This window comes from Rhodamnia argentea, chromosome 9, assembly GCF_020921035.1.
Source record: "Rhodamnia argentea isolate NSW1041297 chromosome 9, ASM2092103v1, whole genome shotgun sequence".
Taxonomy (NCBI): Eukaryota; Viridiplantae; Streptophyta; class Magnoliopsida; order Myrtales; family Myrtaceae; genus Rhodamnia; species Rhodamnia argentea.
Genome location: NC_063158.1, coordinates 24,955,781 through 24,979,397, shown reverse-complemented (window position 1 = coordinate 24,979,397; position 23,617 = coordinate 24,955,781). Strand labels below are relative to the sequence as shown.

The 23,617-nt window shown below is 39.3% G+C and overlaps 2 protein-coding genes across 3 annotated transcripts; one reads left to right on the top strand and one right to left on the bottom strand.

Annotated features, from left to right (window-relative positions):
* Window positions 1–1,481: 1,481 nt before the first annotated feature.
* LOC115742873 (starch synthase 3, chloroplastic/amyloplastic) lies at window positions 1,482–13,657 on the bottom strand. 2 transcript variants are annotated; one of them, XM_030677392.2, is made up of 16 exons: window positions 13,392–13,656; window positions 12,847–12,913; window positions 11,373–12,749; window positions 10,028–10,242; window positions 9,401–9,671; window positions 8,870–9,045; window positions 7,362–7,469; window positions 6,505–6,614; window positions 5,196–5,301; window positions 4,683–4,853; window positions 4,127–4,255; window positions 3,457–3,639; window positions 2,904–3,035; window positions 2,702–2,813; window positions 2,113–2,236; window positions 1,482–1,947 (listed from the first exon to the last, which is right to left on the bottom strand). In XM_030677392.2, the coding sequence occupies exons 1-16, from the start codon at window positions 13,494–13,496 to the stop codon at window positions 1,818–1,820; spliced, it is 3,516 nt and encodes a 1,171-aa protein (XP_030533252.1). In that variant the 5' UTR covers window positions 13,497–13,656; the 3' UTR covers window positions 1,482–1,817. The 2 variants fall into 2 exon arrangements, with proteins under 2 accessions (XP_030533252.1, XP_048140910.1); XM_048284953.1 differs by lacking the exon at window positions 3,457–3,639 and having other exon boundaries at window positions 13,392–13,657.
* A 4,736-nt stretch (window positions 13,658–18,393) lies between these two features.
* On the top strand, window positions 18,394–19,162 carry LOC115742874 (transcription factor CPC-like). Its single transcript, XM_030677394.2, has 3 exons — window positions 18,394–18,554; window positions 18,682–18,766; window positions 18,850–19,162. The coding sequence occupies exons 1-3, from the start codon at window positions 18,506–18,508 to the stop codon at window positions 18,944–18,946; spliced, it is 231 nt and encodes a 76-aa protein (XP_030533254.1). The 5' UTR covers window positions 18,394–18,505; the 3' UTR covers window positions 18,947–19,162.
* Window positions 19,163–23,617: the final 4,455 nt, after the last annotated feature.

The window sequence follows — 23,617 nt, the reverse complement described above, 5'->3', positions numbered from 1 at the left end:
GGTCCTATCATCACAATTAGGCTTAGCAATGTTTTTATGTGCTGGTTGGATAAGGACGAATCCATCAAATTGCTTATCCCGTCACGACTTAACCCATCACTGCCAGTCGAGTGATGTAGCGCATCCATTGAAACATGTCTCAATTCTTGCACAAACAATTCCATATAACACTGGAAAATCATCGTCTTTACTTTGTTAAACAAGTTTGATACTATAATATCTCGTACAACTTACAAAATCAGCGTTGTCGAGTCTAGCGAGCCGGCATCCCAAGAATCTCGTGTGTTCTTCTTCTACCCCTTTCTCTTCTCTTCTCTCCTAAAAGCTACCTGACCCGTCTGAAAGAATTTAGACCGCGTGACCTAATTTGATCAATGTCCTTGCGCAACGGCAAAAGAGAACGAAAAACGGCAGCTTCTCTAGTATAATGGAATATTTCTCTACTTGTTTACATTATCCTCACATGATATGTGGAGCAAGCACTTCCACACCTTTTCTTAATTTCTCCCTTTTTTTCTTCTCCTTCTGGCCATACGATTCAACCACTTTCAGACTTCACTAATCGACATATTTAAACTAAAGTCTCGCTTTGCAGCTAAAAATCAACCTATCTTTTGCTTCACGTTCAACGGCATTGTCCGATTACTTTGCATTCTATTGTGGTTAAATTAACCTTTAACGCTAGAGCACTAAAAGCGCCTGAAGCACACCCTTATCCCGTCAACCACATGCGGTTTTTCTAGTATGTATTCACTTCAAGTTAGCCATTGCAAATCAACTATGTATTCGTTTTCCTGGCATTTTCGTTGTTCCCTCAACTGCACCAAACACTGAAAAATGAGGAAAAAACCTCGTGTTTTACAGTACCAAACTTATTTAAAAAAAAAAAAAAGAACCGGGACGAGAGGTTCCTAGAAGTCTAGCTTGAAGTCCATACGCATTAAGGCGAGAAACATCAGTGGTTTTTCTTACTTCACGTTTGGCCAAGGGTAAATTGTTCAAGTACAATCATGCCATCACAATGAGGAACATAGTGGGATCACAGGATGGAAATCATTGTGTGCAAAGAATGCATTCTCCACCATCCGAAGAGAATCTGCGAGATTTAGCAAATACCAGCAGTCGCTCAAATCTTCCTCCTCCCCAAATCTCTTCAAGCAGCGAGTGGGGACTCGAGAATAAGCTCCTCTCCATTGAATTTGCTCATCCAATCTGAGTCCTAGCCCCACCACCAACACTCCAATCAGTTCCTAGACTATCATTTTCCGCAGGGGCCTTCAATGTTCGGTCCAGCGCGGACCAAATAAGATCCAACTTCAGTGGCGAAGAGTACTGATGCACTCAAAACAATGGAGAGTGTCAGGGTCAAAAGAGGGCCTTTCTGAGCCGAACATGTGGGGGTTTTCTCGTATCTAGGAAATGGACTCCACCGCATGATGCGCGACATAAGTGTGCTTTATCGTTTCGGTCTTGAAGATCCATTTTTCTAATTCCACTACTCATCTCCATTATTTACCTTTCCAGTAACATGAGTTAGCAATTGTCAAACTAATTGCCTCTGTACAGTGATAATACAGATCTTTATTTAAGCTGATCTAACCTTTTATTGCTAGTGCTACCAAAAAAATACAAAAAAGAGGTCCACGGACATTTTCAAGCTCTACGCTGATCTTATCTTGCACGACTTCAATCAGGATGAATGCAACTAGTCAAGAGCTCGCCCAAAAAACCCTAGCAAATATACACTGCAGTGTGCACCTGTACGTGTGATGTGAGGGCACTCGAATTAAATAATCTCCATGGCTGAATTTTCATTCTCATTTGCGTGCTGCATGATAGAGCTCCATGTAGTCGAGGGCTGGTCGGTTCCAAGACCAATCTTGTTCCATCACCGTCTTACACAATGAGTTGAACCAATCCCGACCTTCATACCAAGCAGATAATGCCCTGAGAAGCAATTAATAATTCTGAATGAAATACTTCCGGAGACTAGGACTTACAGACACAAGCATTAATCATGTGAGGCAACCCAAAATACATGCTATGCCTATTTGCACTTGCGCACTGGAATATGTTGACACAGACTTGATGTAAGCTCTAAACCTAACTCACCTATTTAAAGCATAATCGACCCCAGCAGAATCTGCTCCATCAAAATTGAATCCATTTGGCTCCAGACCTTGTGCTTCTGCTCTCTCTTTATCATGATCAACATCAAATACCGTATCATAAAGACCTACAAAAGAAATCATAAATGTAATGGTCCAGGTGAAATCGAAAGTGAAACTCCCTTTCCAGGCCTATGTATGCCCATCTACATCTATGCAAACCTCACAATCAGCATGCAATCAGAAACTTTCTGAGCAAAATGTAAGTCCAGAAATGAAAGTGCAAGAGGTAGATTGTTGTATATGAACATTCTATGTCCATACATAGTTATTTCTCTTTTGGCCAAAGTATACTAACAGTTTACTGTGCCTGGCACTGCCTTAGTCAAACTGCATTTGCCGTCATAGAATGCGGGTGGTCAAAAGAAAACAGCAGAGATATAGGAAAAACGTTTAGATGAGCGACCCTAAGAAGACTCTCCACGATAAAAAGCTGAAACTGTTTCCTGCTGTTAGAATGTCCCAGAGATTGTAGGCACAGGATTTCTTTTAGATGGTATGTGCAAGAATGACACAATAATGGAATAAGATACCTCCAGTTTTGCGAACCACGGGTATAGAACCATAACGCATTGCTGTGAGTTGAGTCAATCCGCACGGCTCAAAAATTGACGGCACCAAGATGAAATCGGCCCCAGCATATATCTATACAAATGGCAAAGCCAGCCTGTTAGTGGTATGTTGGTTTGTGGGAAGACAGATGCAAAAAGAATTGAGATAGTGAGAATAACAAACCAAGTGAGAAAGAGGTTCATCATAAGTCAAACAAAGGCGAGCACGGCCACCATGAGAAGAATGCAATTGATTGGCCAAATTCACAAAGTCATTCTGTATACGAGGATCAGGAGCTGAACCAAGCAGTACGATCTGTAATCATGTGCACAATCAATAATCCGAGGAGGATTTCCCACTCTCATATGAGCATCGAAAAGCCAAAATAATTGAAGGTAGGATATTAACATGCATTAACTTGAGTAATGCTTCTTGCGTACTTCAATTAGAATGAAGTCATCAGCTGTACATTCCCTTTCTCAAACATACAACTTACCCTTTTCTGGGCAGATTGACCACTCAGTCAGTACATGACAACTGCTAGTAGATTTATACATAGAGGAGACAAGGAATAAAGATGTGAAGGAGTGATCAATCACACGAGACCATTTTGGACCATCAAATCATAATTGCTCCATGCATTGCTTCAACATCAGCCCAATGACAGGAATTTGAGCTAACCCATCACGCCCATCATATTTATTACCCAAAGAAAACAAAGAGAAGCAAGGACAACCTGTCCATTTCGATGCAATGTACGCGAAATTGCATGCTTGATTAGATGAATTCCTTTTTGATGGGTTAGGCGTGTAATCATTCCAACAAGAGGAAGATCAGCCTTTTCCAATCCAAGTCTTTGCTGCAAAGCTTCCTTAGCAGCTCTTTTTCCCTCAACAACATTTTCTGGAGTGTATGATATCTGAAACATGCATCTTCAGTATAAGACAATCATATACAGTACCCATCCAGCACATCTTCGCAATCAAGGGAGTTAGTAAGTGTTTCAACTAGCTTAAAAGTCATTTTTTGGTATTCACATATATGTCGAGACAACTCCAGCTAATTAGATGACAATTACGTAGAATCTTCAATTTCTTCATTTAGAAAAAACAAAAGCATTCTTTAATAGATCTCTTTCTTGAAAGAATTTCATTGAGGAGTCTGGTCCCAAGCAGAGAAGTACAGCTTAGGATGATCTGCCAAAGTCAGTATAGTTTAGGTGCAATTATTGATCTAAGCTATTAGACACACTATACCAGCACATGCTATTCCCCCCTGCTGAATGATAGTAGACTCTGAATTTTCATAGTCAAGGGAGAGAAGTCTCAGAGCTGCCTGAACTGAGTTAATGATTCGATTCTGAAAAATAGCAGGAGAAAGAAAAGAACAAAGTAGAACGTGCTTACAGGAATGAATTTGTCATTGTATGGGTCCCAAATGTCTGGATCAATTCCATTCACTATGCCATGAAACTTAAATAGATGAGGAGCAATAATAGGATTTCCAGAAATCTCTTTTGAATAAGTGTTTGAAACCTGCAACCAAAAGAACGATGCAAACCTAAGATCGTGTAATGATCAATCTGATATTACCGGCAATACCACTTCCTCCGTCAGTAATAGTACAACCACTTCTTGAAAACGAAAAATAGCATATCTTCAGAAAGGTCAGGAGGTTACCAATCCATTTAAAGAGTCCCAGAGATGAAAAGACTTACAAAATAAAGAAAGAAAGCCAAAGGAACTATGCCCACATCTCTACAACTTAAGCTAGACATTAAATCCATCTTTTGAAAAGAGAAATTTACCAACTCGCTTCAATTTATCCTCAACAAGAGAAAAGTTGATCCTCTTTCTGAAGTGAATCGTGGTAAATAAAAGCAAAATCCCTTCTTCCCAAAAATTCCAAACAAGGCAAACATTATAAACTATGGATCAGATGAAATGGATGTGAATTACTGACAGTTGTAGCCTTGTCCGAGTAACCCATAGCTTTCCCAATGAGATGTGCCCCAAATTCGAGGTTGTGGATAGTGAAGACAATCCGAGCATTACTAAGACCATACTGCTTATAGTGGTCCTTAAACAACCATGAGACAGGCGCACTGGACCAATCATGGCAGTGGATGATATCCTACCAAAGGTCAAGCAACAGAAAAAGTTAGTCCATATTGAGGAGAAAAAACGGTACATTTGCATTTATGATCTAAGCTTAAAAAACATCCTTGCAATTGACAAAAGAAACAACAAGGATGTTTAATCTTTACAAGAAGTGGAATCTGCCAAAGTGGATATCCATAAACCCTAATATCACCAACTATACATTGAAGTATGCACATGCAAAAATGTCAAAATTCACAGAAAGTTAATTCATAGGATGATCAATCAAAACTACTATAAAGTAATCTGATGTGGAAATCCCTCATTTGTCTGAAAACCATAAGACTAAGGATCAAGAGCAATCAATTGATCTTACAGGATGGGAGCCACTTTGCTGTAGAAACTCTAATGCAGCATGGCAAAAGAAACCAAATCTTTCACCATCATTGTTACAGCCATATATGCAGCCTCTCCCGAAAAATCTGCAAGTAAAAGACAGGTTCAGGCCCACAAGTAATTCCAAAGGAAAAGTGCACAGCCAACAATGACATAGCAAAACTTGCAAAAATGATGGCACTATATTTGTCACTAACAATATCGTCAAGAAATTTTTTATATGTCCAGGTTAGTAACAACCGTCCCTAACATGTACTGAAAAATGATTATCTACTTTTGATCTAATATTCAATTAAATCAGAGGAAACCGATAGAAGTTCCCATGCAGGTTGCCATTGTGGGTATTCAATATCCTCAAAATATCCAGTTTACATTAAACATGAGATGCCATTATTTTCTAATGATAGACAGATAGAAAAAGGACAACTAGCAGGTGTCTAAGCAGGTCTTTAGCTTACAGGATCCAGGAGCATCAGTATTGACTGTCAGATTTGAGTATCACACATCAACATCAACATCAACAACACCTTTATCCCAAACTAGTTGAGGTCGGCGGTCGATGAACCCAAAAATAAATAAAATAAAACAAGATCCATTGAGAGAAAAAAAATAATTATCTAAAATAAATATACAAAAATAAAAATATATAGGGAAAAAAGACTAGAAAGGACAGTCTGGAGATTTGAGTATCACAAATGCACAAAAATAATGAACAGCAGCAGTTCCATGGGGAATACGAATCATTACTCTTTAGCCACTGGAAATCATCAAAACGCATGTATTCTAAGATGTATGGTCTAAAAGTTATCAGTTCCATAGCACCCTCAGAATGCCGAGCTCAAGGCATCTATACTCCTATGCTGAAATAAAAATCCACAAGCTATTGGCAGCATTTATGATCCACCCTACCATAAATCGAGTAATTATTCCTCCTTTTTTTAGCCTCACAAAGTAACTTCCAGACCTATGGTAGAACTGCATATTTAAGATAAACCAAGTAGATAGTAACTTTCCAGTACGTGTCACATCAAAGTTGGCACATTCATTTTCTGTCCCCTTCAACTTTATCTTATATTGAACAATATTTAGACTGCAGGTTCCACAAAAGAGCCCCTTTGTAGAGCTTACATAGACAGCAGTTTCAAATAGAAGTACACAGCTCAGATTAGACATTTTTCAAAAAGTTAGCTTGTAATAGACAACCCCTGTAGTCAGATGGACCCATGTAATGGAGAATATAACTGTATAATTACCATAACAAGCAAACAGTTACGACATAATATATCTACCCGTTTTGTGGCTCCAAAAAGTACACTGAAAGACCTTCCACCTTTCCATGCAAAACTTTTATTTCAGTCCCGCCCCAGGAATAACTCCTGTGAAACTGAAAGTCCTTGACCTAATCAAAGGATGTATAAAGGAAGTAATTAGAGTACGGTTATAGGGCCAACACTTCTGCAGAATTGTTGAACAAAGCAGAAGAAATTAAAAAGATCTGCAAACTGACTACGAAACTTTAGCCTGTAAAAATAGCCCGATTAACTATATAATGATTCAACAGACAAGACTAATACCATAAACTGCCAACAAAAGTTGTGCGCAAGAAAGCTCATCTAATACAAAGCATTTTAAGGCCTCAAGATACCACACATAAATGAAATGGGAAAACCAAATTGGCTGACCATCTAAGTCATCTGTTACACTAAGTAGCAATCTAAAGCATCCAATAACAATATGAAGCAAGTTTACATGCAGCACCATCCACCGTAGAGGAACCCTGAACATCGTGATATATGTCTTCCTTCACCTATGGAGGTATAGGAACATCAAGAACAACTTAAAAGAGATTATTTTAGGATGTCAACTATAAGCGGCTTTGATATTCCCAAGCATCGAGAACAATGGACTGCCTTATGCTTGGTCTAGAACCAACCATGTGATGGCATTAATGCTACGTCTGTCTAGGCCGGGTAGTTGGACAAATTGCTTTCTTTCCAACTTTCTGAGGATCTTAACTAATTCATGTTATAAATGGTTAATTAATGCAATAATCACGAAATTGAGACTAAGACTCATAGCACAATCAACATAAATTAAAAAAGCAAAAGCATCAGAGTTAAAGCAAAGCATCAGAGTTGAAGCTTACGTTGCTAAGGTTCAAACAGTCGTACTTTGGAAGAACAATGTCGACATTGTGATTTAATTCTTGAACAGCACGGGATAGACTAGTCACGACATCACCGAGGCCTCCCACCTGCATCACATTATTAAAGGAATTTTGTAACACAATGAACTGCATGTCATTGAATCCAAATGACAGCCGAAGTTGTCATAAAATCTCACAATATAGGTAAAGAAAGACAATGGGAGCAGTAGGAAATTAAGAGGTGGAGGTTGATTTTTCTTCTGGTCCTTGAGATGCAATGCAAGGCATCTGCACATCAGCAGACTACTGCTGCAAATCGTAGACAATTTAACTTGTAGGTTTATATATCTAGTCATAGTTAGAAGAAATCATATCTGCTTTAGGAACCCAAAAATTACAACCACCAAGCTTGTTCGGTTTCAACTTCGAAACTTTCCTCATTGAAAATGATTCTTCATCATATAGTATTGCTTGGAGTTAAAAGATGGAAATCTAACATAGCCACCTGCTTCAATCCAGACAGTTTTACTACTCCTAGCTATATTTGAGAAATGCTTACTACTGGAGATCATGAGCAAGTTCCCATGTTGATGACATTCTGTCAGAACTGCTAAGCTTGTGCTTATTTTTTCCACATGCAGCAGATATGAGAAAAGACAGGTGGGGTCACAAAGGAACTAAGTGGAGATCCACAAGGAAGAAGGCCAATGAGGTGCTAACAAGAACTTCGCTTTATTAAGGATAAAAAGTTTCGGACAAATGATATTTGAACCTCTATTTTTAGCTTAAAAGCTAGACGAACTATCAAAAAGGAGCTCCTTACCCAAAAAAAAAAAAACATCAAAAAGGAGCAAGAGCGTTCTTTTAGAACATGACGACATATTTCAGCAAGCTAGCTATAATGTGCCCTCCTTGATTGTCAAGGAAGAACCCCACCTTCCTTTTAACAGCATCCAATGAGAACAAGCCAACGATAGACTCGATATATATATCTAATGTCAAACAAGAACCACTCAAGTTCATCCCAATCCCCATGGTGCAGCACATTACAGACTTCGGAAGGTCCTCCGAGGTGCCATGGTGACAGAATATATCTACTTCTGTGCATATTCATCCACAGCGCAGGACATATAGGTGATACAGTAAGCAAAAACCTACTTCAGGTTTTAACACTTTTTTCATGAGAATTATAACATGTGCAAAAACATCAAGTCCATGTCCATTACAACTCTGATAGCATTGCCACTCTCACGTTGTAAACGATAATCATGCCCCACCACTAATACGTCTACAACTAAGTGGAGTTGGTTACATGGATCTCCTTGCACTTACACTCTCTTTAGTATCAAATCTGAAGTACACACTGAAAAGGATGAGAAATTGAAGTTGTTGGAAGTATTTTCCAGGAGTAACCAATGGTAGAAAGTAACGTCAAGAAAAAAAACAGCCTGATAAAGGAGGGTGAATTAGACAGACAATAATACCTGGAATCACAACATAGACATTACCTTTGCAATTGGGGCCATTTCAACTGCAATGTGTACTATATGCATTGGTGGCTCCCTTATTAATCCTCCAAACACAGGTATGTGGTAGTCCGTGCCATTTTTGTTGTCGAAAATCCCTCCATCTTCTCTCTCAGAGAACACAAAGTCTATCATGTAAGCATCCAATGGAATTTTCACTGCAAAGCAAGTCAAAATGCTAATTAACTTGCATGTAATAATGATGTCGACTCTACTGATAAGAGAGCTCAGTGTATGTCAGTCAATTTGTTATTAAGCAACATTAGTATATAATTGCTTAGAAAATCTTCTATCCTAGAGATGAGCATCTTGGAGTCATGACAAGCTAAAACAATATCTAAAGAGTTCATTGTCATATTTCATTTTCTCTTTCAGCTTTATTCAACAAATTAAGTAATAGAAATTAATAAATCCAAAAACAATGACATGGGCTGAATACTACCGACACGTTCTTGTATTTCTAGAGAAGCTGTACAGGCACCCACATACAGACCATTTGACTTTAAGACTCACCAGTGGCTTTTACATGAGAACCATTTTCTGCAGGTACCATTCTCTGAGGCGGCAATGGCCCAAACCGGTGGGTCCAACGGTTAAAGGAGCATCTGAACCATATTTCTGACTTTCCATGCAAGACTGTGTTGGCAGGGTTATAAAACACTGTCACAGTATCTCCTGCTTTCAAATCAAGGGGTTCAGTGTAGACTATGTGCTTTTGTGACAACAAAAACGTCTTCAAAGTTCGTTCCTTTGTTTCAGCCTTCATACGTGCTGTTTTTTCAGCCTGCGACAAGAAGATAGAGCTAGATATAAAGAGCTAAAAATTGGATGTGTCTCCAGGGGTTGTGCAAAGAAAAAAAACTATTGAAGTAACATACAACGTTCGTTTTGAACTGAAAGAATATTCATAGATTAATGGGAAAAAAAGAAGGCTATCAAACCCCATAACTTCTACCTTATTGTTGACTATCATCAAGGGAAACGAATGAAACACACAGCGATGATTTGCTTAATTTTGGGAAAGGATGACTGGCTCGCTAGATAAAAAGGAGAACTATCCTTGAAATGACTATTGGGTACATGATGTAGGTATCCACTATCAAGAAATCTTCAAGTTCTAGAGAATTAAAATCAGCTGACCTTCATGCGTATAGCTTCCTCTCTCAACCTCCTTTCTTCTTGAAGTTTCCTATATATTTGGTGTTCCTCCTCAACCCAGTACAACTCTTCAGGTATACTATTTGGAACAATAGCATGAAAATCCTGCCAATGGTTGTTATCATACACAACAGCACTGTGTGGCGGACCATCAGCAAAAACCCAATCCAACACCATTGCTTGATCAGGTACCACCACTAAAAAACAAATATAATAGTTGGTCAGTAAAAAGAAATTGCAACATCATTCAGCAGTGACACGAAGTAGACGTCTATTTATGCCTTCTGACCAAGCATATTAATTATCTAGATCGAATCGGTTGCATGGAGTTATTTGTCCTTGTCAACAGTCGATACATTTCATAGTGTAAAAAGAAAAATTGGAATTTCAGTTAGCTTTACTCTTAATTAGTGTGGTTTTGTACAATTTTATGTGTGTGTGTGCGCGCGCGCATGTGTGAGAGAGCGAGAGAGAGAGAGAGAGAGAGAGATAATCCTCGGGGCACAAGTGGTAACATCAGAAATACATGTTCCTAATAACGAGACATTCCCGCCTCTCTGTGTGGAAACATCAAATGCTCTCCATTATCCAGCGGTAAAGCGTAATTCTTCAAATGGCACATTCATAAACTACTAAAAAAGTGAAAGAACAATCAGTACATTGACTAAAATCTATGGAGACTTCATGACAAGCCCCTGGCCCTTTGCTAAACACCATGTGCATTCTGAATATGTAACATATAAGGTATCTGGTATCCATCAAACACCTATGTAAAAGCCTGCTTGCTGTGCGTAATTTTTTGTAGTTATAACTCTCAGATCAAGATGCACGGACACTAATATTTGAAGAGTGGTATATCATTCGCTATTGTAAGGCATAGATAACTTAACAGATAAGGAGTGAAAAAAGTGAGGAGGAACAAGAAAGACTATTAGCAATATATTACCAAACTCTAACAGCCTACCAAGTGGGCGTTCGCATTAACTTCTCTACTCTCAATTCTAACAGGAAAACTTTCTGAAGCACTCATGCTTTTGCAATGCCTTGTCTCCGGCAAAGAAAAAGGAAAAGAAACGCTGTATCATCAAATCACTAGCTTGTACATTCAGTTTCCAATTTAAATATGTGTAGATCTATTTCTGGAGAAAAATTATATCCTCAATGCAAGTAAGAAGAGTTTGAGAGATTGACAAAGAACCATCTGCAAAGTATTTTAGGCAACACTCAGAATAATAAAGTTGCCTAGAACACAAAGTTTTACTATTGTGAGTTTTATCATGTCAGCAACAGTATCCAAGAATAAGATATGACAACTATAAATGCGTACCTTTGGCATACCACCAATCACCATCCTTTCTCTTGGATTTGTCAAGCCTTTCAGCAATAGTCAATCCATCCTTCCAGTTGTTATGCCCCCCATGGATCCACAGTTCATTAGCACGAGCAAGAGGACCAGAGCTTCTGTTATAATATAATCTCACCATATCATCTCCTTTAAACTCGCTAGGCTCTATGCACCAAACATTATCCACTGACTTTGCAGCCTTTTCCATCAACTGTTGAAATGCCTCCCGTCTCTTTTCTACCTCCACTCTTGCCTGTGCCCTATCTGCTTCACTAGCAGCCTTCTCTGCCTCTATTCGCCTCTGCTCTTCCGCCTTTCTCTCTCTTTCAGCTTCTTCTTTCGCAAGTTTCTCGAGTTCCCTGCGTTTTTCCTCCAGCAAAAAATCTTCAAAAGCAATGGGGTCCATTGCGCCTTCCACGGGTATGCTAAAATCCTGCTTATCATTGTTGTCATAGACATTTTGCCCATTAAAGAACACGAAGTCCACCTTATATGCTTCTTTGGGAATATGAATCAGGCAAGACCACCAATCACCACTGAGATGGGTCTTGCTTAGCCTCACAATAAATGATTTCCATCGCCAGTCATTGAAAGCTCCCATAAGCAGAATGTCTGGCTCATTACTTAGAGTGGACAAGCCCCTATTTAGAAAGATTTCTACATCCAAATCAGGCTTCACCACCGGAGGGTAAAAAAATAACTTGTTGCCTCTCGCAAAGCTCTCCATGGCAAGCCTCTCAGTTTCTTGTTTTCGAAGTTTAGCCTCCATCTCCAACTTTAGAGCAGCTTCAGCTTCTTGTTTTCGAAGATTTGTCTCCATCTCCAGCTTAAGAATATCCTCATGGATTCTCTCCTCATCCAACTCAAAACTTTTAACTTTCATTGTGTCATCATCTTGTTCATCGCTCTTTAAAGCGTCTCCATTATCATCCGCAACATCAGCCATGCCATCGATATCCCTCGTTGAAACTACTTCTTTCTGGGGAGATTCCACTGCCTCCTCACCATTCCTGACAAAACTGCCATTCTTCACAAATCTATCTTGTTCAGTAGTCAAAGCAGCTGAATCAATGCTTGCTGTTGATGTATCCTCGAGGTGATCACCAAACTCAGAATCTCTTTCTTCATCAATCTCATTTCTCTGGATTAGTTCAAGATTTTGTTCTTCATCAAAATCAGATTTTAACTCGAGCGCAGAATGCTCGCGAGTTGGACTACTAAAACCTTTTTGCTCTCCATCCTTTTCCGTATCCCTCTTCTGTGTGCTGGTTCCAACAGGGCCTTTGGGCATGAATCCCTTTGGAGAAGATCCTCCGGGCCTTGCGCTCGCCGTTTTCCGGTTTCTCCTTCTCGAAAAATCTATCGCAAGATTAAAGGAATCTATATTAGAACCTTAATGGCTAGGGACGCCTAGAACCTACTAAAGTAGGACACAGTATCGGATGATCGAGGTCACCTGCACTCGCGGCAGTGATTCGAAAGGGAAATCCATAGGAAAGATTTCTTGTCTGCCATGTAGTAAACTGATGAAAAAGAAGTTTAGATTGGCCATTTCAGCGAGCTAATCCAAACAGCATCAAAAATAGACTACGTGTTCGAACCAGGAAGATTATATCGGTCATACATCACCAAAAAGAAATCCTAAGAGGAAATTGATGCTTAAAAAACAACAAAATTGAGCTTTTCTTCCGCCAACCAATAAGATCGAGATATTTGCAAATCACATTCGATTCCTACAGAAGCAATCTTATTATCAGCATCCAAACACTCCGAGTGCAACCTGGAACTCAGGCCAAGAGCAAATTTTACTCCACTGCGAATTCCACGGAAACACAATACGGAATCGACGGCGCAAACTAACACAGAGAGAAGCGAGGCAGTAACTCGTACGGACAAGCTCGTCGAAGACAAAGGCTTAGAACGAGAATCATCACCACACAGAAACGACGCAACGAAAAATCAACGAATAAGCCAATACAAAGCGGAAACCGAAGCACTGACCCGCGAAGGAACACTCGTGACGCAAGGCTCGATCTTCAGCCGACGCCCCTCGCGGAGCGCGGGGCTGCAGCTCACCGGCCTCTGAGCTCGCAACGCCGTCTCCATACCTTCAAAGCGACGGAGGAACCACCGCTGAAATCCAGCAACAAGAAGAAGAAGAAGAAGAAGACGATCCGATCAATCGATCGAGCTCATCCTCTCACATTTTCATTCGCCAATCTCTGTTGAACGAAGTGACTCATCCAAAATAATGATAAAAACTAAAAAGAACAATTTTTGAGAAACGAGTGCGCGAAGTTCAGTGTCTCTCAGACGGCGCCAAAAAGACGTCCAGAAATCTCAGCCATAAGTGGGGCCCGTCCTACTGCGAGTCTCCGGAGTAGGGGAAATTAATCTAGACATGGATATCCGACCTTCGATTTGGAATACTTTTCTAGGGTCGGACTGATCCGACGGTGGGTAGGAGAGATAGAGATGCGCTCCGCGTGGGATTGGGTGCGGGGTAGGAGTCGCTGGAGATATTTGCCGGATTTCGGTCTTTCGGGGTTTTTCCCGAATTTTTTAGAGTCCGTGGGAGGGGAGGGGCCCACCAGAAATTGCCACGCCGAATGGGAACACGCCACGTGGGGACACACTTGGTGTGAGATCTATGGAATGTTCTCTCTGATAAAACCTGCTCTGGTCGATGTCTTTTTCTGTTAATTTTTAACTTTTCCCTTTGTTTCCCTGTACTGATAAAATTTTGAAAGAGCTGGTAAAGCTCGAGATACTCGTAATAAAGGCGTGTAAAAAAGATAAATAAACTTTGGTAATTTACTCAAAAGAAATGGATAAATCGGTTAAATGTATGATTAATGTCACGAAAAAACTTCAAATTGGTACACTTATGATAAATTTACTCAAAACTATTTTTTTTATCATGAAAAACTTCAAGCCGATATACCTATAACAAATTTACTCTGAACTTTTTTTTTAACACTAAAAGCCCCAAGCTAGTACATATGAGATAAGTTTACCCTAAATTAGTTAATTTATCATAAAAAATCCCAAATTGGTAGACTTATAACAAATTTATCTTCCATTAAATTTGGTTAATACAACGAAAAATCTTAAATCAATCCACATATGACAAAAATAAGGTAAAATCCCAAATTAGTACATCTATAAACCGCCACGTGTCATCAAATTCGGTTAGATTTAACAAAAACTAACATATGGTAAATTTATAGCAAGTGTACCAGTTTGAGATAAATTTGTCACAAATATATCGGTTTAATTTTTTTTTTTGTGGTCAAAAAAATAGTTTAGAATAAATTTATCATAGATATATCAATTTATGGCTTCACTTGATGTTAACTGTTTCCCATAAGAGTTGGTAAAGGTCTAATCAAGAAAGGTAAATCAATTTTGGTAAAACATAAAAGTTAGCTGGTAATTGAAAGATAGAGGAACTTAATAAATAACTCAAAGGAGGGTTGACAAACGAAAATTCGACTATAGTTTAAACTGAGAAAGTTGGTAAGCCACGTCAATTTAGATTAATAATTTCTAAAGAAGCTAGCAAACTTAAGGCGCTGTTAAGAAATGAAAATGACGGTTTGTAAACAAACAACAGTTGTTACTTAAGGCGTTGGGAAGTGGACGAGTCTACATTTGTTTCACAACAAAGGATTTGAAAAATATTTTTCTGAAAATGATCTTTTGTATTGGTGGCGAAAATAAGTTAATAAATACTTTTTTTTATCATTCACGAAATTATTTAGACACGAACTATTGTTGATAACAAATGCTATGTAGTTCCGTAGCAGGTTTTTTCGTACGTTGTCTAGAATCAGAAGGAAAGCCGCCCCCTCTTCTTAGCAAATCCGGTCTGAAAAGAACATTTGTGCATCGGCCCAGGAAACTAAGTCTCGGGATAACTAGTTATTAGAAACCGGCAATGCTTCGTCGAGCAAGTTAACGACCGGTGGTTCCCGAATACACAGGCCGAAGGAGCGCCCCCATTTTCAATGGACTAATAATTTCAATTGATACAAACGATTATTTTTAGAAAATTATTTTTCAAATGGTTCATTTTCCGTGAGACAAGTTAAGCTAAATGGGGCTTGAATGGTTCCTCTTGCAAGGTGGTGCTTAAGCTTAGCACGGGCTCTCCCAAGCTCTAAATATCACAACTTGATTTTCTTATTCAATTGATTACTATGATTTTGGAGCCGCTGCAAGAAACCCGAGTAGGATGTGGGAGTCCATTTTAATCATACGAATAAGAAATTTTAAATATGGAGATTTGGTTATGCTAGATTAATCTAACACCCACCATGCGGTTTTCATCAATTTTATTCCCTAAATATTGTAACATGTGAAAGATGATCACGGTACTCAAGCAATATAATATACAAGCAAGTAATAATAAAGCAATAATTATTGAGTCAGATGAAGGTGCCAGAGAGATAAGGAACCCGAGGCCCAATGTTCATGCAAATCGACAAAGGGGGGCGTGACCGAGTAATCTTTATTCGATTAAAGGGACAAATTTAAGCCACAAAGATGCAACATTCATTAGATTAAAAGCATGGAAATCTCCTAGTGACATGAGGAATTTAGAGATCAAACATGGAATTGTCTGCCCCTATGCAAAAATCACAACCTCTATGCATATCTAATCTTGAATTAACGAAAGATATCTCGCGATGGAGCCGATAAGAATTGGATTTCTATGTCCACGCCGAGGAAGTCCAGATCGCGGACGGGCAAAACATCGAAGCCAGGATCGCCAAGGGACGAGAGATGTGCTCGTGAAGTGGAGATGAAGTGTGCTTGAGCGCAAGAAAATGAAGTGAGGCCGCTGAACTTTCAAGTGCCGACTGCTCGTGCACTTTATGTGCAAAAGCTAGCGGGAGCTTAGAGTTCGAGGCAGGGAAAAGTATAAAAAAAAAAGTCCTATATCTGCTTCATTTGTGTCAATTTAATCCTAAATATTTAACCTAGAGTCAATTCAAGACTTCCGACTAACTCTGGCATGATATTATTGACATGGACGTCGGCCAGCTAATGCGGCATAATCAGCATCGACATAAACATTTTTAATAACTTTTTTTTATAATTGTCGAAATTTTTTATTTATTTATTTTGTCCTTTTTTTGTTCTCTTTCCACCCTCGCTGGCCGTGACCATGCCGGCCAACTGGAAAGAGGAGAAAAAAATTAGACAAAAAAGCGAAAAGAAAAATGAATAATTTGAAAAATATTAAAATAATATTTTTTTTGTCATAATATTAAAAAGGTTCATATCAACACCAATTATGTCATGTAAGCCGGCGGGTATCCATGTCAACAATATCCTATCAAAATTAACCTGAAGGATTGAATTGAATATTCAGCCACCTTACCTGAAAGAAGAAGAACAACACCCGCTACTTGAGAAATGAAGAGGGTTGCTCTGCCTTGGCTATGAATACTATCGGTAGCTCAGATCCCGCCGCAGCAATCTGCAGCAATGGCGGGTCCATCGGAGGCTTTTGCTGCGAGCTCGTCGCGAGTCGAGGCCCGAGCTGCTATCCAATTGTGCAAGCTCGTATCGGAAGCCGCGGCCAAGCCGTCCAAAGACAAGGAAGAGTTCCCGGCGGTGGCGGCTGAAGTGCTTGTGAGAGCAGAGGCTGCAGCTGCGGCAGCGACAAAGCACAGGTCATTGGATGAGTCCGTGGCCAGCGGGTGGGTCATCATCGGAGGCCTCGTGACTGCCATTTTCGCCGCGGTGTCCTGCTACATCGGAGTCACCCGGAAGAGAGACGGCGGCGCTCATTGAGCTTTTTGCTTAACACGAGTTCTTGTCATGTGTGAAGAGAAAAGGTACAGCGGTTTAGGAGATGGGTACTACAATGACGACAAATGACAGGTTACGGGTTGAAGAAATTTTTATATATTTTCAAATAATTAAAATCTTTGATGATCGGTTTGCGAATGAAGGGGGAAAAAGTGTCAAAAAAGTCATAAACGCATTACATTAATATCAATTTAGTCATAAACATTTTAATGAAGTTTGGTTAGAATATGATCAGACAAAGTTCTTGACGAATAGAGAAGACGGTCTCTATATCAATCTGCTATTGCTTGAGCTTCTGTTGCAGCAGGAATCAAAGCATGCTGTGGAAACTGGTCCTCCATAATCTCTCCGAAAGGCTCATCACTTCAGCGACCAGCACGGTGTGAACTTTCTACTCTAATGGGTACTAAATAAGGCCAGAAATAAGGGGCTTGGTTGATTCCCCACAAAGAATTGAAGCCCCGGGCAGCGAACTTTGTGAACATTATCATCTCAAGGATCTTAGTTACACTCTTGTAATTGTATGCTGTTGTCATTTTTCTCAAGATTAGTTTCAGTCGACCGAATGGAATCCCAACAGCTGCATAAGATGTTTCCTTTCTTGCGAGCGGCCGGGTAAGTAATCCCATTCTGCCGGAACAATCTGCAACATTTGCATAAATTTCCAAGTCGGCTTCCGCAGCTTCGAGGATATCAAGTTCTGCTTCTTCTTTGATGAACTCAAGCCTGCATAAATATTTTCACCATATAACCTTTTGTGGGTTGCAACATCATTCACCAATTAGAACAAGTGAATAAGATATCATGCCCTCGACTAACCTGTCTCTATTGGTTGTCCAATTTGGCCTCATGGGGTCATGATCATAGGGCCAAAGTACAGTTGCATGCATAGGGAAATGACTTGGCAGCACCTGTGCATATGAAAGTGAGTTCTGTTGTGCCGTGAAGTAAGAAAAAATCTTGAAAAGGACCACCTTGTTTAGCCTAATCAATAAATACACAAACACCTGCTTTGAAGCTTAGTGACTGGTGCTTTGGTCATGCTGAGTCAAAATGCCAGCTCAAGAAACTCACAGAACCCTCCTCAACAACCCATCAAAGGAAGGCACCTACCATTCTTCTCTTCCCCAACCACCAAAATCAATAATGTCAGAGGAAAAAAACAAGAAAAACAACATTAACATTATCAGTCCCCTTCTCCCGCTGTCTTCACAGTCACAAATCTCCTATTTTGAAAATTTCCAGTTACACCCTCTTGTGATTTCTGTCAGCAACCCTTTTTTGCACTAGTGATGGGAGAAAGAGACCACAGCTCTCATGAAAGCAATGGGTGTGCAGAAGGTACCAATTTTAAGTTGACTAGTTTAGAAATTGAAGGTGTTTTCTGTAGCATACACAGTGATAATAGCAGTCTTCCTTCCTCTCCGTATTGCTCTAATGACGAGGGAAAAACGATGCCTTCTTCTAGAGGCCAGAGCAGAGGAATCGAAGGCAGAGTTCTCTGAAGATGAGGAGAAACTGATTGCTAGGATGTTCAGCTTGGTGGGAGAAAGGTAATGTGGTGCTTCACTTCGTGTGCATCTGGGAGAACTTCGAGAGATTTACTTTGGCAAAAATCATGTCGTTGTGCTTTCAGGTGGTCGCTTATAGCTGGGAGAATCCCGGGAAGAACGGCAGAAGAGATTGAGAAGTTCTGGGCTTCAAAGCACTCTGCATCTAATCATCTAAGATGAGTTCAAGGTTAAAAAGAAGAAGCAACAATTGCACATAGCTTCTCTCATGGACTTATCTAGATAAATTCAGTCTTCTTCCTCTCTCTTTCTTTTTCTTTTTCTTTTTTTTTTAAGATTTTTTGTTTTAAGATGAGCTCTTTTGGCTATCAAATTCAGCTTTTGTTGGTGTTGGGGCATCATTCTCAATACTAGAATTCATGGGACCAAGAATGTTTGGTCTAATCGTATTGAGCTACTTTCAACCTCGAAATACTTGGATAAACATTATTTAGTACGATTACGTAGATCCCACTGGATTGATTGCTTCCTTAGAAGTACCAAGTACTTTGCCCGTCATTCGATTAAATCATAGCGCAATCAATTTCTATCGATACTTTTGTCAAATAGATAAATTTGATTAGGTCTCAATTCATCCAAATTGGGATGTTTATGTCTCAATTTTCTAAAGCACACGACGTTTGAAAGTTGATGCCCCATTTACCCTTAACAGAGGCATTTATAATTCAGTACATGCGTACTCAACAGTGGCCCAAGAAGCCCACAAAACCCACGAGGTCGCTCGTTGTCTCGGCCTTTGGCAAGATTTGAATCGGATTGCAATTCTTATGCATCAGATTTAGTCCGAATTGATAGCTCAAGAGTTCCTGTTTTTTTTTTTTTTTTTTTGGGTCCAACACCGAATTTTATTAACGTACGAAGAATTTCTGGAAAAACCCAAACAAGATGAATGTAAGCATAAAAGAAACCAAAGCGCTTGTAGGGGAGGAAAAAGCCAGCTTTGAGGATGAGAGCCAAGTCGGGTTTGAGCGGCCTAAGCCCTCATCGGATTTAACAGTGACATGAACAGTGCTTAAATCCACGCGAGCTCGCTGTGGCGGATTTTTATTGTTGATGTGGAAATGCTACGTTGGACGACTAACGGTGACTATAGACGGAAAGTTAACGGAGGCAGATTTGGAATTCGAGTGAAAGTTGGTGATTTTCGTTATTGACCAAAAAGGAAAAGTCGGGGACATAATTGAAACAGGACATGAAGTTGAGGATTTTTTAGGTTTTTTGTTTTTTTTAGGGAGTGGGGGTGGGTTTAATCTGAATTGAATGGTCAAGAGAGTTTAAACAGACTAAAAAAGATAAACTAAATAAATATTTTCCACGTGTTAGAATTACAGTAAGTTCTGATGATTCTTGGTGTTTTGTTATCGATTGAACTCTCATAATTTTGTTTTTAATGTATTGACGGAGGCATATATGAAGCTACGTAGCTGGAGTGACATATAAAAATTGGGGTGACATTAATTTTTTAGGACAATTAAAAGTTAATATATCTGCTCCAAGTCAGCTTTCTCTATTAGTTCCCCTTGAAGAATCTTTTCCATTATTTGGCTATTTAACAAAGGAAATCACCAGCCTGATGGTCCGACGGCATCGTCATTATTTCCGACCTTGTAATTTTTCAATTAATGAGTGTTTTATGCAAAATACATGATGATGGTATGTGGATCTACGGTAAGAAAGAAGTGATAGTACTGTTAGACTATCATGGATGCATTTTCCTTTAACAAATGGTGTTGGAGTGACAAAAAAAATGATTAAATTCGCCAAACAAATTGAATGATAAGTAAAAAAAAGTAGCATTGAAATGATTGGAAAGTTGCCCAAATTTGAATAACTACGTTGATAGGGGTGGGGACAATTTGAAGCAAAAGGCAATGCTTTTTAAAATCCTATTTCTTAGGCTAATTTGTTGTTTCAGACATTATTAAAATACTAATTTTTTTTTTGTACCACTTTTTCAAGTTTGGCCTAGTTCAAACCCTCCATCTGTTAATATAAAGTGCAAAGGTTAAAATACACTACAAGTGTCGGGACTTGTGTACCATACTAACTTTAGTGCCAAAACTTTCAAAATCGATCACTTAAGTGTCAATTTTTTTTAAAAACGCTCACTTCAAGATCAATTCTAATTTGAGCCGACGTGACTTGCCGAAATTGGCACTGAAGTTGGTTTTTTTCAAAAAAATTTGACACTTAAGTGATTATTTTTCAAAAAATTTGACATTTAAGTGATCCTTTTGAAAGTTTTAATACTAAAATGAGCGCCATATATAAATTTGGCACTTTTAGTGTACTTAAGTCAAAGTATGAATTATTTTGAACTTTTCTTTGGCCAGAGTGAAAATTACTAGCTGAGAATAAAGCCGACACTTTTTTTAATCATTTAAAGTTGGATCATTGGTGAAGACTCGGCGGAAAGTGAAGTGTCGGTGGCGAGGCCGCTTGGGTGTTTAATGGGCTCCAACCAATATTTGGTTCCTCAACAATCTGGTCTGAAATCCTCATTAATTTTCTTTTATAATGCTGTTGGAAGGATACCTGCATTAATTCACAGTTTTAACATTAAGTTGTGCCTCAACAAGCATGATCATAAGTCCAAATTCACGTTGATGCAACTTTCTTAAGGCCATGCCGGGGGCGGCTGACCAAGAATTAGATCGTTGGGTTCAAATAAGATAACTCCATGAGTCGTGAGATTTGTCAGGTGTTCTGAAAGTCTTAAATACTTAACATCATTAATAATATTCTGTAACCTTGTATGTCGATATTATGTAAAATGTCGTGCAATTTCCATTAACTAATGTGAAGTGTACTCGTCTGCATTTAAGGCTTGCAACATAAATTGCACGAATCTCTGATCCAGTCAACTTTAAAACCTAACCTATAGTACTAGCTCTGATTTTTGTAATTTTCCCTTTAGCGGTACATGCTTAGACTAGTTACTATTGGCAGCTCCCCCCAGCTCACTACCTTTCCCATTCTTGAATCCCAAATATTTCAATATCATACTAAATAATCTCCAAACATAAAACAACATGAGAATGCTTTTGCTTTTATCATATGGTAGTATTTTAGCTTTTCATGACTATTCTTCATTTGTCCTTTTTTTTATATATATTGTTCAAGCCAGAGAGGACTTTTCAACTACCAACTATCATATCAAAAATATTAAAACCCCAAATAAGTGACCCAACAATATAATTTGGTTATTATCATGTGGTATGGTCATGAACCAACCAGAAAATCAATCTTTCCAAAGCTATGCTAGCAAATTTTTAGTAGGCTCTCCATAACATGAACACTTGGTTTATATGCAACTTCTAGCTAACTTTTAGATATGCTATGACCCATCATTAATGTCATCCACAATGGCAATTATCAGAAACCCCACTTATAAAGTGGACAGATGACCTTGACTCAATTAAATTTCAGTATCAATGACGTAAGCTAAGCCCACATGGAGATTCATGGAGATTGTTATCAGATGAAATGGTAATAAATGCGAGGGAAACTAATCACATTAAGAAAGCTTCTCCTTTCTCTTGCTACGCACATAGCTCGATTTTTGCCAGCATATAGTCAATAATTTTCTCTGCTCCATCAAATTCGATTCCGTTTCGCACCAAGAAAATGATGTTGGACTTCATTTGATTTTTCTCACATAGAAGGGAAAGAATAGCCTGATTTTCTTTTCATGGGTCATGCCAACAAGACTTGACAAAAAAGTTGCCAATGCATTCGCAGTAGGATGATTTCCCTGAATAGAAGCCATTAGCACTTTGTAATGCGGAGACAAAGCAATGAATGGACATAGGAAAGTTCCTCAGTGCTCTTCACTATGCAACTTCTCTGATCTTCTCCGGACTCACGTTCTCCGACTCGTGGGAAAAAAGCTATCCTCGTCTCTTAGTTGAGCAATGAAACCCTAAAAAGAAGAAAGACAATGAAAGCCCACTTGAAAGTGACAGTTGCCCCAGCTTGCCCTCCTTTTTCTGCTTTAAGAGTCCTTTTTCTTTAAATGTTGAGCAATGGTGATTTTGAATATGATTCGTGTTTGTGCCAATTCTTTGACCAAAGTCCAGCTAACAAGACTTGTCACCTAGTGTTGTGAAGCTGGTTGTGTGTATATGTCGGGGGAGGTTCACACTCCCATGTAGACATAGCCAAATGGAATCGGGAGCTCGGAACCGGCCCGTTGCCCGGGCCCACGATTCCCACCCGAAACCGGAACCAACCGGTTCCGGTTTCTAAATTGTTGGAACAGGCTCTGAACCACCGGTTCGGGACCAATTCCGACATGTTTTTCTATAAAAAAAAAAAGGGCGGGGGGGAGGCCCGGGAGGAAAGAGCAGTTGGACCCGGGAACCGGCGATTCAGACGAACCGGCCACTCTACTCCCATGTGACAGGAAAATACGTGGATCTCCACACCGAATGGGTAGGGATCAGGGGGAATCGCCTCGGCGAGAGTTTAAAAAAGGCAAGACCCTCTAGACATCGTAGAGATTTTACGATTCAACTCCATAATTTTTCATTAGTAGTTTGGGTTTTGACTCGTGAATTACAACCGACATATGTACTCTTATTTGCTTGTAATTGGGTAATGTAACGATACGTACGAGGTATTAATTATAGTAGAATCCTCTATTGAAGTTCTAGTTTAAAGGTGAATCACGATAAAATCTTATGTCTCAATTTTTCTTTCTCATTTTATATTTTGCTTCAATTTGATTGTGCGTCAAATCCTAACACCGAACGTATCGATTGTCGGCTATTGCAACCGGTTAGAAGCCGTTTACGTTCTTGCAAGTTATGTCAGTGGCAAGGAATGAAGGAC

Excerpts from the sequence above, each read along its gene's own strand:
- LOC115742874 (XM_030677394.2), top strand. The coding sequence starts at position 18,506 with ATGGGAGAAAGAGACCACAGCTCTCATGAAAGCAATGGGTGTGCAGAA. Across the intron at positions 18,555-18,681 it reads AAGCAATGGGTGTGCAGAAG|AGGCCAGAGCAGAGGAATCG; the intron begins GTACCAATTTTA and ends GCCTTCTTCTAG. Across the intron at positions 18,767-18,849 it reads TTCAGCTTGGTGGGAGAAAG|GTGGTCGCTTATAGCTGGGA; the intron begins GTAATGTGGTGC and ends TTGTGCTTTCAG.
- LOC115742873 (XM_030677392.2), bottom strand. The coding sequence starts at position 13,496 with ATGGAGACGGCGTTGCGAGCTCAGAGGCCGGTGAGCTGCAGCCCCGCG. Across the intron at positions 9,046-9,400 it reads TTCTCATGTAAAAGCCACTG|TGAAAATTCCATTGGATGCT; the intron begins GTGAGTCTTAAA and ends CTTGCTTTGCAG. Across the intron at positions 7,470-8,869 it reads AAATGGCCCCAATTGCAAAG|GTGGGAGGCCTCGGTGATGT; the intron begins GTAATGTCTATG and ends AATGTGATGCAG.